General features: G+C 36.5%; 1 protein-coding gene across 2 annotated transcripts in view; it reads left to right on the plus strand.

The window, feature by feature from the left end:
* The window catches only part of CPNE8 (copine 8), a 185,152-nt gene extending 170,601 nt beyond the window's left edge, over positions 1-14,551 (plus strand). For both annotated transcript variants that reach the window (XM_081128758.1, XM_081128759.1), the window contains 2 exons: positions 3,848-3,921; positions 12,130-14,551. In XM_081128758.1, the coding sequence (XP_080984884.1) occupies positions 3,848-3,921; positions 12,130-12,318 (263 nt within the window). In that variant the 3' untranslated portion in view covers positions 12,319-14,551. The remainder of the gene's footprint in view (positions 1-3,847; positions 3,922-12,129) is intronic.
* Positions 14,552-15,702: the final 1,151 nt, after the last annotated feature.

A 15,702-nucleotide genomic window follows, 5' to 3' on the forward strand; every position in this document is an offset into this window, starting at 1 on the left:
ACCTGGTTCAGGTGTGTTATATTCACAGTAACAGTGTCTTTAGTTTGGGATTTTGGAAATGAAAATAATTTTAGAATATTTGGAACAACCTTTGGTATGTTACAAGTTAATTTAGGCAGGTAGGTGGCTAATTTTAGTGTGATTATCACTGCGTTGAGTCTCGGTGCCCCCTCCATAAGGGTAGTATGGATCTGTCCTTCTCAGGAAAAGAACTTCAGGTAAAATTATATTGGTGACCCTGGAAATTCCTTCCTTTGATTCCATGCTTGGCTGGTCACCCTTTTCATCATTATAATCTTCTGTTTCCTAAAGCAAAAAGTCATTTAGCCTGATGGCTGCTGCTTCTGCTAATATTTTTCTCTGTCTCTGCATATTTGCATCTGTTTGCATCATATTTCAGGCATGAATGTGGCACACTTCTCTGGAGTCAGGAAAGCTAAAACATCTTTCTTCTTAATGCTTTGTGCACTTGATCATCTGCATTCATTAGTGATTAGCCGAGATTCACAAACGTCACCCATTGCTAGGTTATAATAAATCATGCTTTCTTCTTCAACTACTAAGCTGATTTTGTCTCTCAAGGATACCCCTCTTTCAGGGTGCATCTCAGGTCTCCTAGACTCCCATGGAAGTCCACCCCTAGGTGTGTGAACTAGGAGATGGCACACCCTAGACACCTGTTCATCAAGAGCCCCACACATGATGTTTGAATACAGAGCCACTGACCCTTTTTCGTGTATATTTCTAATCATATTTCTCTTTAGTGCAGAAGACACAGCTATTTATTTTGTTCTTTAGTTCCAATGAATTATTTATCAGGGTTTTGAGGTATGATAATTTATCATTTCTCTCTCTGACTTCCTGAGGTAACTGAAAAAGAGATATTCAGGAAACAGACAGAGACCGGAATATAGGTTTTATTCCTAGCGATGCCGAATCAGAGATTTGGGGTTCACCTGTGCACAGAGGCAGACTTCCCACTGCTTCCCCCCCAAGATGAAATGACCTCACCCTTATCTCCAGGCCTCGTCCACATAGGGCCATGCCACAGGGAGGGACTGCCTTCAACATGAGGTCAGGCAGCTCCAGGAAAGAGAGATTCAAGGTCAGTTCCTTGTCCTAATGTCGGGGGTCCTATGACTCCGTTCTCCTTCCCTGTGGAGAGTGAGTGAAGGTTGTAGGCAAGGAGGGCCGTTGCCTTCCCAGCAGAATTCCCTCCTGGGAACCGGGTTGAACTGTCCTCTGGCAAACCGGGGAGCAGGGAATTGGGGTCCTGCTTTCACCGCGACGGAAGTTTAAATAGGGCGGAAAGTCTTCCAGGCCTAGTGCTAGAAAAGTAGGCTCTTCCACGAGGAGACAGGAGATGCTTCTCTGCAGGATGTTTTCCCTCTTTCCTCTCAAAACACATCCCTGCCTGAGAAGAAAAGTTCAGAATGCTCATGTTTAAAATAGGAAATCTGCAGCTTACATTCAAATTGCTGAGGCCTTAGCAGAAGAAATTTCCTCTGGGCACTTCGAGTCTACCAGAGAGGAAGTTTACATGCCACACATATGCACTGATATAGGAAAAAAGTGAGATAAAACTTGCAAATTTTATCAGTCAACCACCTAAATCCAACATCTACACATTTTTAACCAGAAGGGCATTGTTTGCTTAGGCAAGAAAGGTAGTATTTTGCCTTCCATTCAGTGAAGGTTGAGAAAATAAGAATAAACTATTAGATTAGTGAGTATTCAAATTTCTTATTTTTGTATTTTAATAAAAACAGTTTACAACTTTCTGGACACCCCCCCACCCACCCACCCGCCCAAGGGACTTTTCACTCCTTTCTAAAGCACTGTCATTAAGAAGAAAGATTTCTCAAGGTGGGATTGCTTTATCCTTAAAAGGCAAAAAGGCAAATTAAAGCAGGATCTGGCTAACCTGCTTTCATCCACATTAGGATAAGCGAAGAACTGGAAGGGGCTCTAACTTTATCCCGCTTCCCATGGCTAGAAAGTAGCGCAGGCAGGTCTGTCTCATTCACCTGTTTTCCAAGGAGAGGTGCTGGTGGGGACCAGGGGCCTACATCAGGCTCCTTGAGGACCAGGTGATCGGAAAACCTGAAGGGTGAACATTCCCCTCCCACCACCTGCACCCTGTTTCTTTTCTCCTTGCTCTCAAAAGTGCAGTCTTGCTACATATACAGCCTTTTCGCCCAAAAGACATGCTGGAAAGTGGGAGACACTTTATAGGATCTCAGTCTAACACATTATTGCCCGCATAACTGTCATTTTCTTTAATTAGCTAATTACATAATAAAGGGGAATTTTTGCTGGCATGTCACCATCAATGTACCTTTATGTCTCACAGTAATATGAATATTTTGAAAACAAACCTAGACCAAAAAGAGGAATTAACTCTTGAAAATACTTTGGTATAAGGAATTCTTCTTATTAACATTTGTAATAAGTAGGAAAGAAAAAAAATAGGTCTTCTTTATTTTGAATAATTACCTTATTATAGTCATATACACATTTTACTAAATTATGACATATATTGTATATTTAAACAAACTGAGCGGTGGCTTTCTCTGTTGTGTATACTAGCAGTGCTTCAGCCCAGACACTGGTTCATGAGCATGTATAGAAAAGTAAAATTTAAAACAATGTTTTTAACCCAAATGCATTATGCATGCACTGAAGAAAATAACAAACAAAAAAAGGCGAGGATTGTATTCTGACTGAGCAGTATTTTTTGGAGGGTTAAGAGGCAAACATTATAATTGCAAGTGGCTCTCTGGAGTCTAGTGAATGTCATGTGTGTACAAAATGAATTATCAGTAATAAAATTACACTTTAAGCGCAAATTAGCATTCCTCATGTAATTAATTATTTAGAGAATTCTCATTGAAAACCTAGTAAACTCTGGAAAATGCTCTTAATTGCAGCATAACATTACTGTATCACAGATGAACTATTATATCGCAGCATTCTCAAATACCCGCTGATTTCTGTGATGTTGAAATTCTCTCTTACCCAACCAAAAAGCGTACCTCAGAAAAATCACACTTTATCCAGTCAGTATAAGGGCAGAGCAAATGTCTCTTTGTGCTTTGTTTGTATTTTGTTAATTCTCACCCCAGGATATTTTTCCCTTTGATTTTTTAGAGAGTGGGAAGGAGGGAGGGAAAGAGAGAGAAAGAAACATCTATGTTAGAAAGACACATTAATTGTTGCCTCCCGCACGCACCCCGGACTGGGGTCAGGGATCGGGCCCGAGCCTGCAACCAGCTATGTGACCTTGACCAGGTTTGAACCTGCGACCCTTTGGTGCACAGGCCGGCGCTCTAACCACTGAGCCACATAGGCCGGCACTTGTCTTTTTGTAAATCTATTTTTAAAGTAGAAATTGGGCAATATGGATATATAGCTTTGTTACAGTTTCAATAGAAATAAAACTCAAATTGTTATGGGAAATTCTATGATGACTAGCACCAAGTTTCTAAAATTAGAAAGAAAAACTAAAATTGAATGGATTTGTGTCATTTGTTCAAACAGTCCTGTAAGCATATAACTCGAGTTGAGAACCCAGGGATGGGGCGATGCACCTATGGACTGTTTTCTACCTCATTGGCTCTGCTCGTCTTTCAAAGAATCACATGAGGTGCTGGCCTGTTTCCTTCATTGTAACATTTACCCTCAGTCAAGGTCTGCGGGAGGAATGACAGAAGATGAAGGGCTCACCAGCTTTCTGACTTTACATAGGACGTATTGCTGCTTCATACGTGTTGGTTTCCTTATTGCCTCCATTGTTTTAATGTATGGCTAATCTGCACTAAGTAAATAATTCTATTTTATTTTCAAGCAATGATTGAGTTGGATGGAGATGATGTACGAGTTTCCTCCAGAGGAAAATATGCTGAAAGGGACATTGTGCAGGTAAGGCATTTGATGAGAATTACCTATTTTGTTCATTGTGAACAGCCCTCGTCAGTTCTGATTTGTAAATGAACAACTTAAATTGAAATTGAGAGTCAGGTTCTGTTTAATTTAATTGGTGGATTATCTATAGAATAAGCACCAATTACTTTCCCCTGGACTTTAGGTTCACCGCATATAAAATAGAATTGCTAATAAGTTATTTGTATTATTATTTTATTATTACCTACTTTATTATTACCAGAAACTATTGAGATTTTTAGTGAAATTAGAATCTAGAAACATAATGAGTTTTTTAATGATGCTTATCAATTCATGATTTAGTCTGCAACAAAAACTAAATGTACTTTAAGACAGCTTATTTATATTCAGAGTAGGTAAATTTAGTACAAACAAACCAAAAATGTAGATATTTTCATACTTCCTTTGTATATTATGGTTAGCAAAGTGAATAAATATCTTAAAATTATGTATAAATATATAAATTATATATAAAACACATAAGATATATATATAGACATAACATGATATAATATATAACATAATATAATACATAACATAATCTATAATGACGTATTATATATGTGTGTGTATATATGTACATCTGTATACATATATGATTCACAATTCTGTTAGAATTTTAAAAGAATACTTAACTAAAGCTTATTATTCAAAGAGTGAATAGAAAGAAAAAAATTAGTAACCAATATAGTTAAAATTTATAATTAAAAACGAGTTAATTTAACTAAAGTTCTGCATACTTTAGAGTCTCTGTATCTTTTAGGATGTCAGGAGGAAAAAGGCTGTGAGAACACCTTCTTAAATAGGAAAGGGAATAAGCACATGGTATGAAAGTTTTGGAGGAGCAAACAATGGACTTAGATATTTTCTCTTAAATAATAAATTATATATTCACCCATTATACAGTCATTTAAGAGACTCTAATTTGGAATTTGGTTCAAATCCTGGATTGTCCAACTGTAATAACTTGGATAAGCTTTCTAAATTTCAGTGTACTGGCATTGTTGTAAAGATTAAATGAGATAATGCATATGAAATACATTCCTGAAATAAAACTCAATAAAATATAACAAAAAATGATTAAAATAATTTGAGGCAGAATATAACATACTTTATAAATATGATATTATAAAGATTAATGTTGATAAAGATTTTAAAAGAATTGTTATTAATCAGTCAGCAAAATTAAATTTTAAATGAGAAACATTTGTATAACAGTTTTTTAAAGATAATTAAATATGACATAATTTTTAACCTAATGTTCTTAGTAGAGTAAAAAGCACCCATGTGCACACACCACACATGAATGATTAGGTTAACAGCAGCTAAGAAAGGGAATATGGTAATGTGGTCATCTATTTAAGAATCCAATGGTATTTTGTTTTCATAATTAGACACATGATTATTCATCTGAATCTCGTTAGCATAATTATAGATTCAAGCAATTACACCTTATCTGAAAACGTTCCATAATGTCTGGCTCACGGTTTCCAAAACTTAAATTACTAAAGGGAAGTAAGAATTTGAAGTCCTTTAGAATGTGTTATGTTGCTACTGTAATGCATTTTTACAGAGTTAGCAGGAGCAACCCCTATCTCATACTATTATCTAAATGATGCTTATGGGAAACTTGGTATTACTTTCTATTAAAGTTTTCTTTAAAACAGCTAATACGTTATGTTGGTTACAACCAGCAGTTCTTATTAAAAAATGACAATTCCCTTGAAAGTACTTAGTCTCTCAATGGCTATGCTATATTGGTCAGGATATTGCTATATGACTCAGATCTATGAAATTATATTGTTGGCACTCTGATGTTGAACAAGTCAATAAATCTCTTTAAGCTTTTGTTTCATTACCTCTAAACTCTAAGTTATTTAATCTTTGCCCTTACCATGATGCTGTGAGTCTCAGGGGAAGTAAAAGACATGAAATGCTTTATTACTTATCAGTATAAGCTATATATGTAAGTATAATTACATGTTTCCTCTCCTTGACACCCAGAATCCTTAAGACCAGTCCATTGCCATAAAATGATACTGGGAAACCCAAAGGTTTTGAAGGCACCTGGGGACATACCTAAACACTCAAGGGATTTTACCCCATAAAGTTGAACTGAAAGAGCTGTAAAGATATTATGATTCTGAACATGAAATTAAAATGTTCCCAGAGAATTTGTAGCCTCCCAGATGACAGTGACATCTTGGCTTACATGCCTATATTTAGTTAAGGAGAACTTCTCATGGAGAAGTTCCTAAAAGATGATTGGTCTTTCAAAAATAGTAAGCAAGGTAATAATTTATATATCTTATTGTATTGAAGAAGAATTAACATCCTCTCTCTCATCTTGAATAAAATTTTAAAAACATTCCACCATCACAGTTTTTCAGGCTCTACCATCCACTGAAACATTTTTTAAATGATTTGTTTTCAAGAATAGAAATTTCGTTGAATATTTAGGAAATTGGAGTTGCAAGGGCACACCAAGAATAGCATTGTCAATCTTCCCATCATAGAAAATATCCAAGCCACCATAATCAATGCTGTAAAAATGGTGCTAGCTAAAATATTATCAGAAAATAGGGCCTATTTAGGCTCTCTTACCTTTTCACAACTTTCAATTTTTTACAAGTTGAGGCTAATCAAGTTAATGCACAGCAAACACAACCTCAAATTTCTTAAGTGGGCAAGAACCTAAGGCTGCAAATAATAGTAGGTAGCTGAGTTCCAGTAGATAATTAAGGGCAGTAGATGGGGTTTTCATTGTAATGTCAGATCTGAAGTGGCATCCAACTTCTTCATATAATAATAGTATTCAATCACTTATTAAGCCCTCCATGCGCTAGGTGAGCTAAGAGCTATAGCATTATTTCACTCAGTCCTTAATTGACTTTGTGAGACAGCTACTTTGATTACCACATTTTAAATAAGAGGAAATGAAGTTTATTTCCTCTTGCTCATAGTCACAAAGCTAGTAAGAAGTGGGGTCATGATTTAATCTTAAAATGTTCTTCAATTCTAAAATGTTTAACAAATATTCTGTATAACTTTGATTCTAAATCCTAAACACAGCATTTAAGAGTCTCCATGCCCTGACCCCAGTTCCTCTTTAGCTGCACACACACACACACACACACACACACACACACACACACACACCCCTTGTCTACGCAAATAGACTATTAACTATCTTTGCATCACACATTTCCATTGTTCTTGCTTTTTTTTCCCTTGTCATTTTACTGGAATAGTCTTCCTCCTCAGTGGGAGGATTTCAAAATCCTACATTTTGAAATTTCCCAGTATACTGTCTTTTGTAATGGCCTGTTTCTGCACACTTGAACTAATTTCCTTTATTTATTTTTTCCACTTCATTCACATAACACTTTATATCTTCCTAAAAATACTGGTCAGTTTTTGCATTGTAATAGCTTATAAATAAGGAAACTGAAGCCCCAGATTGGGTGTTAAACAGCTTGTACAAAGTTATTCAGATCATAAATTGGTAGATCCAAATTATCAGTAGAGCTCTGATTCCAAAACCAGTGTACTTTGTGTGATAAACACACCTACTCTCCTAAAAGGCAAAATTCTAATGAAAATTATTAGAATTTTCATATTACTCCCCTTTTCATATTACTGTTATGGTTAATGTAAGAGAGTAAGATTAATTTGGGTTCAAATAATGACAGATATTTATAACTATATAAGCTCTTAGAGTTTTAAGTTTGTTTCTTTGTAAGTTCAAAATATGGATATGGATAACATGCTTATACAAGTTAAATATTGTAAAATATTGTACTAAATCTCTTAGCAGAAGATCTCCCACTGACAAGTTGCTCAATAAGTGCATTAATATCAGTGTCAGTTATTATTATTAGTTAGTATGTTAGCATAATCCAGTCGGAAGGCATTTTATGTCACTATTTTACAGTGGCTGAACCATGACATAGGACACTGTAATTATATAATCACATATAATTGTGTGTGATTATATGCATTGCCTCAGGATTCAATCTCATATGACTGTAGTATAAACAGTAAGCAGGATGAGATCCTCTGGTTGCTATTCTAAAACACGAGTTATTTTCTTAAATCAATTCTATATATTTGTTTGCTTGCTCATGCTATGGATTGGCCATTGTGTGTAAAGAAGCAATGTCATTTCTCTTGGTTGCCTACGGATGCTGGCCAGCCTATCATTTCCTTAAAAATTATATTTAAATCATATTTTCCATTAAAAGCAGAATAATAACCTTGAAGACTTAGACTTGAAAATCACTAATGGAGCCCTGCACAGTGGGAACAGTCAAGTAAAATCGAGCAGAACAGCAACTAAAAGCCCATTTGCCCAAACCAATTTAAACTTGTTTTCACAAAGAGGCAAAGCTGGCCATTAGGGCAGCCGTGAGGAACAGTAGCCGTCGCGGGGGTGGGTGCGGAGAGAGATGGAGAGTCAAGGCCCGAGGACCCTTCTGCGGAACAGAATGCACTCGCTGCTCTTCATCTGAATGTGCTAAATTAGTGCAAAGGGAAGCTGATTTATTCCCCTAACCCAAGCATTTTAAGGGTCCAGGTTAATTTGTGGTGATCGCCTGTGCTCATTCATTCACACGTGGAAGCATTACTCTGAACGGGACGCCCCAAGTGCAGCGATCAGAAATGAGTGACTAAAAGAGATGATAAACAGAGTGGCCTGAGAGGGACAGCTGTGATTTTAGAAGGAGAGGAGCAATAGTTTAAGAAAGAGGGAAGATATTTTTCATGAAAACTGTAAGATTTGGTATTGGTAACAGGTAAAGGAAATGAAGAGTGACTTGTCGCTTTCATTTCTCAGGAGAGTACTTCCTGACATGACTGAACTGATGAACATCCCTTTGGAAAAGGTTCAGATAATCTAGGTTTATGAGTAGAAAGTTCTCAGCATCTTATTTTCTACACCCGACACACATGTGGGATGAGGTACACTGCTACTGATAACACTAACTTGCTATGACAGTGATTTTCAATCTGGGGCAAGGTCCTTAATACTCAAAGGGCATATCTGTGCCCCTACCTAATAAACGTGTTAAATGCGAGATATATATATATATATATATATATATATATATATATATTTTTTTTTTTTTTCTTATCCATTATTTAGAAAAGTTTTTAGATAACTGTATATTGTGACAACAGTGATCATGGTTCATAGTTTTGACATTCCAGAATATCATAACATTCTTAAAAATAAATTATGATTTACCTCTATAAAAAAGTTAACACATTTTATAGCATTTGCTGGAAGGATGAAACAATAGGTGTTCTTTTTTTCAAGTTATAAGAGAAAGTTTATTTAGAAAGTTACAGAGGTGGTAGAAGTGAGCCAGCTGGGCTGTGTAGGCTCAGGAAACAAGTTACAGAAGTAAAAGAAGGACCTTGGAGCTTAGGAGAGGGCAGGGCAGGGCAGGGCAGGGCAGGGCAGGGCAGGGCAGGGCAGGGCAGGGCAGGGCAGGGCAGGGCAGGGCAGGGCAGGGCAGGGAAGGGAAGGGAAGGGAAGGGAAGGGAAGGGAAGGGAAGGGAAGGGAAGGGAAGGGAAGGGAAGGGAAGGGAGCCGGTGTGCTCCAGAGAGGGAGAGTGTGGGAGTCGTGCTGGGTCCTTCATCTGGAGCGTTTCTTAACAACAGATGTTATAAGGTTACAAAAAGGCCAGGAATTACTATTTTAGATTACAATATTGATATTGTACTTAAATCTGAAAGAGACCAAAATTGATAAGAATATTCCTTGTATTTTTTTGATAAGAATGTAAATATAAAACTGTTATGATAGTTTCATATTTATATTGCACATACAAATACAAATTGGTGAATAATAAAGGTAATGATAATAATTTTATATAGTACATATTGGGTGTTGAATACTGTTTTAAGCACTTTACATGTTAGCTTACTTACTATAACAACCTAATGAAGTAGGTATTATTAGCCTCATTTCATAGAAGAGGAAACTGAGGCAGAGTGGAAAGTAACTTGTCCATGTTCGTGCAGCTAATGAGAAGAGCCAGCCTCTGAACCTAGGAAATCTAACTCCAGAGTTTGTGAGAATAGTGGTAAAAAAGTAAATGAGTTTATTACCCCTGGTATAGAAGAAAGGGAAAGAATCAAATAAAAATATAAGAGCAAACACGAAGTAAAGGAAAGACAAGGCGGGCGGGACTTCCTTCCTCCCGACAGAGCATCCGCTGCTGCCAGAGGTGTCCGTGAAATGGAATTAGCTACATATTTTGAAAACAAAAAACATGTATAGCAACAGTACCGACATTACTAAATGTTAATTTTTCAAATACTATGCTTTTTAACATAAGGATGAAATAAATTATAGCTGCAATTAGACATCTTTTTCTAATTAATCCTCAACGATGTTGATTCCTATTTTCTCACCTTTCTAATTATAGTTTCAGAGAGAAAATAAATCCTAACTTTCTTTTGCACCTCTTGGATTTTTTAATTAAAATGCCAAGTCTTGTCCATAGTTAGTTAATACCTCACAAGAGTTCACTTCCCCCCAGTTCTCTTCTCAACGGAAGGTTGCATTTGCTCTGTTAGTTTTTCTCACCCTTGCTCAGGGAGAAGAGTAAGATTCGTCGCCTTTCTAGCACACTTGTCTAAATAGCTGAGTTTTCCTCTCCAGGCAGATAGGGTGAAATTATAGTCATATAGGCATGCTTCTGCCCACAGTGGGCCTTGTTTTTTTTTTTTTAAGGAGTGATATTTCTACTATTCCTGAGAAGAGGCTGCTTTCGCTGTATAAAAGCATTACACCTGCTCTTTGATTTCTTAACATTTTTACTTGGTTTACCTGTAGTGACCTGACATTTTAAAACCTGCTTCCTAATAACAGTTGTTTTCTGAAATCACCTCTTGAGTACCTGCTCAAGTCAAGAATAAGTTTTTCAAAATGAATTTAAAACAGTTATGTTAGAGAATGAGATTGGAGTGTACTCACTTTCTCTTTCTTTGGGGGAAAATGATTGAATTTAAAACATTATACTTAGGAGTTGTTCAACATCCTAAAATGTCTCTACTCTGCCTTTTCTCTAAGACCTAGAATTACTTTGTTCCTGAACTATCACAGCATTAAGTTTCAATCATTTCTAAGTTACTTCAAGAATCATCGTGCCTCTAAGGAGAAATTGAACAGATGCCCTCGACCAGCACGATGGTTATTAATTTAAGTAATCATTGGAAGTGAGAATGGAGTCAGGCAATCTATTGCCAGAGTATTTGGGGTTGAGCTGATAAGGCATCTCACATAATTTCTTATATAAAGATAGAGCAATCATTTTTATATGATGTAAAAATAAGAATGATGATATTTCCATAAGAAGTATACCAAAATCTCATGCTGAGTTTTGTTTGTTTGTTTGACTTTTGTTTTTTTGCCTCTCCAAATAACAGATATAAAAAAATCAACGCTGGGAATGTACTGAATACAGGGTGCGGGGAAAAGTAGGTTTATAGTTGTGACTACATGAAACAAAGTTTATTCTTGTATTACTATTAACTATTGTATTACTATTAATTAATTATTGTATTATTTTCCATACAGACAACTGTAAACCTACCTTTGCCCCACCCTATATTTCAAATTCCCACTAATATGAACTGGAACTGTGTGAACTTCATATTCATATCCCTGTGATTTGATGTCCTAGTTATAATTAAAAACACTTTACATGTGTTTAGTAGTCTTTAACGATATACACTATTTGTTTTACCCTGCAGTGGGTAATAGTTCTGCTTTGAAATCTGAATTAGGAATAGATTAACTGCATTTGACAGAAAAGTGAGCGCTGAAGAAGTTCAGTGCTCTGTCCTGTTGGGAGTCAGCTAGGTAGAGACCTAAAAACTGCAAAACACATGTAACATCAGGGTGGACGCATGGGGGCCAGGAGACATGAGTTATTGGGGGGGGGAGACATAGAACACAGTTAGGTCCCTTTCTAGGTAAGTTTATATGGTAAAGTTATGGTCACGATCATAGCTGTTTGTAATGGGTCCCGTATCTTGAACATGCATGGGAATGATGCCCACCTCCCTGTGGCCGTCTCCCCCGACAGTCCCGCATGCGGACGCTGACACGTGCTGGTCTGTGCCCGAACCGGCGCGCTCGGCCGTGACCTGACCCTCCCCGCGCTGTGCAGTTTGTGCCTTTCAGGGATTATATCGACAGGAGCGGGAACCACATCCTGAGCATGGCCAGGCTGGCGAAAGACGTGCTGGCCGAGATCCCCGAGCAGTTCCTGTCCTACATGAGGGCCCGGGGCATCAAGCCGTCGCCCGCGCCGCCGCCCTACACCCCGCCCGCGCACGTGTTGCACACGCAGATCTGAGCGCGCTGCGCGAGCCCGCGCCGGCGGTCCGGTCGGCTCGGTCCTGGTGCTCGCGAGGGGCCGGGAGCCGGAGCCTCCCCTCCGCGCCCTGGCCGCAGTGCTGGGTCATGTGCTTTCTGGGATCCAAAATTACTCTCTTCCTAAACCAAAACTGTAAATACGGTTGTTGCATGAGCAACAGAAACAGTGTTTGAATGCTTGAAGCAAACTATGGATGTCTTCTCTGAATCTTTACCTTTTCTTTTTGGACAGAAACGGCTAATTTCCAATGTGTTGTTGGGAAAAAGCACAAACTCTGTTTTTAACTCAAATATTGTCCTCGACTGCTGCGTGTATAGGAAAGCAGTCTCTCTGTATCAATGTTTACATGTTACTACTTTTTAAATTTCAATACTTTTATAACTGTTCTTAAGAATAAGAGTTTTGAATATTGAATCCTTTGTCTTCTAAATTGCAATAGCTATAATCACAAGAGCAATATCTCTTTGAATGACCGTCTGGACAAATACAATTGCAAACAAGGGAAAGGAAAGATACTTTCGTATTTTTTCGGTGAGTGAATTGTCTTAGGAAGCTGCATCTGCTTAGTAATCAGTTCCTCTGCGTTGGCCAAGTATGAGAGTTGCAGCTTTGCAGATATGTGTCCTCTAAGAACATGCATTTTTCATGGAGTTTGGGTTCTAAATTTAGACTGCAGTCAGTTTATGTTTTGTACTGCTAAGTAGAGGTTTTTAAAAAGTCAAAACATTGTGAACTGTAAATGCACAGAAAATACTTTGTGTAAAAAGTAGCATCTTTATATTATAATGCTATTTAGGAAGACTAAAACCCAGAATATTTAACTGTGAATTATGTAGCAGAAGTTTTAAACTTTTTATTCCATTATACCTTGTCTGGATATTTTAATTCAAAGGGATACTGGCTCTCTTGGATTCCTTATCACCTTTCACATTGACACACAGGGTGCACAAGCTGGAAGTTTTTTTGTGAAATTCCCAGTGAAATATACACAACTATGTGACTTAGTGCACAACACATTTGTGAAATAACCTACTCCTGTATACTAATCTGCCTGTCCATAATTAATTGTAAAGAGTTTTTGCATGTACAGTTTTTACAAGAATTACAGTTTCGTGATGTGTCCAAATGAAAGCATTTCTTTAGAACAAATGGCCTTAAATTCTCACAGAATTCCTGGAAATGATTGTGAATTGCCTTCAAATAATAGAAAAGTGTATTTATTTTTTCTTTTGTGTCAACAAAGTAACTGCTTTATAATATTTTTCCTTACTTATTATACATTTACTACTTGGTTTATTTTTACTGTACGTTGTTCTCTTTGTCTCAAGTTGACTTAAGGTGACTTTTATAAGCATGAAACTATTTTACTGAAAAGAAAAATATATACATCCACATATCTAATAGTATCAATATTATATAATTATGTATTACTAAATTGTCCATTTTTAAGTATGTATTAAAATCTTTAAAAGGATAACTATCTGCAATGTAAATTTTATTTATAATGACATGGAGTCTGATGATTTCCTTTACTGAGCTTAAATATTTATGTCAGTAGAGTTTATTAACCTACAGATTTTTTATTTATCTTCATCAGTCCAAAATAACAAAAATAAATGAGATCAATATTCTTTCTTTCTTGTCAAACATCAGTTCTTTTGTTTTGAATTGATAAGCGAAAATGAAAGATGTGCCCTTTCTTATCTAAATAATAGTGTGCCCAAACCTAGTGGGTGTAAATAGCTATGAATGGGACAATCTCAGTTATAAATCTATCCTTTGTATGGCTTTCAATAATTATCAGAATCATATGTGATGTTCTGTGTGTCAGATTAGAAAATACCTAGTCTGATCTTGTCATTGCCTAAAAGATTAAACCAAGACTGAAAGGGTTGAGTGATTTATCCAAGACTATATAACCAGAGCAGTTTGTTACCATTGTGAAAATATTTGTTATGACTGCCTAAATGTTGTGAGAGCTACTGTTAGGGGCTGTGCAATGAAAAATTTCAGAGATGGTTACTCACCATTGCTGTGTACTTCACTCCACCTTCCCACCAAATATTACTTCATTTGCTGTGCTAATACTAGAAAGTTACTTAAAAACCAGCAAAGTCTCATTCCACACAATATAGGGAGATGCTGAGATGAAAGACCTGGAACTTTTAAGAGTTAGTAAGACATTTTATAAATATACTGATGTGTTTGCACCAAGTTGGTTGTTTTTTTTTCTAAAAGACTTTTCTTCATCAGATCTTTTCTTGAGCTATCCCTTCCTTTTGATGAGGGGAGATTTGGTGTATCATGAGTATAGGACTACTGGAAAGGGCTTCCTTTGGAAACTTGAAAGGGAAATTGAGAGAGCCAACAGTACAAGCCTGAGCTATGTTTATCACTCTTTTCACAGATGATCATCCTAACAATGTTCACAACTCAGATTTCAGTCTCATAACCAGAGTAAGGATCCACCAAATAGAAGTGTTTTCCCAATGAAGAGTAGGCTAAATACCCATATCAAAATATTTTTTTTAATTGATATGACTCCCAACAACTATTTTTCTGTATAAAAATACTTGTATATAATTTAACAAAATATACTAAGATAATAAACAGAAGTCTCCAAAGAGTGTTTGCACTAAGAATATCGTCTAAAGACATAATAGTTCTAATTCATTTCACAGAATTCTGAACATTTTCAAAGAAAGCATCTTCAAATCTCATAAGGAAAGGTTGTTGCTTATTTCATATTTTATCAGACCACCCCTAACCCCGTCATCTGCCACTGCTCTTACTTCCTGGGTCTTAGAGATGCTCTGAGGACCAAACCCTAAGAAAGGGATGACCACTGAGGTCTTATCATGGAAAGAGCAAAAACAAACTTCTAAAGATTTGCTCATCTAGTTTCAAAACAATAGTGGCCATGACCTCATGATTTTCTCATCACAAAGTCATTCACTAATTTAATTTCCATGAAACAGGCTTGCTGGGCATTCCTAATGTAGTTAGATAAGCTGATTTCATCAAGATAGGATTTGTTATTAGTCATAGAGGTCGATAGCATTGACCTTACAAATTAGGGAGAAGAATGAAGGGAGAAATATGTTCAGGGTTGGCTTAAAAATAGCTCATCTCGTCGTTTAGAGATCTTCGCCTTACAAAATGAATTAATGGAAATCATAACACTGATTCACTTCTTTTTCAGAGAACAACCAGTTTGATAACTCTTAACATTTCCATGAGATAATTCTGACAAGAAACACTAAATAAAACACCTTTTATTTAGTTATCAAATTTATTATTAAACCTTTTAAAATTATTAAAATGTACTGAAAATGAAAAACACTTTGATTAGCCCATCATTTG

This window comes from Miniopterus schreibersii, assembly GCF_964146895.1.
Source record: "Miniopterus schreibersii genome assembly, chromosome: 2".
NCBI lineage: Eukaryota > Metazoa > Chordata > Mammalia > Chiroptera > Miniopteridae > Miniopterus > Miniopterus schreibersii.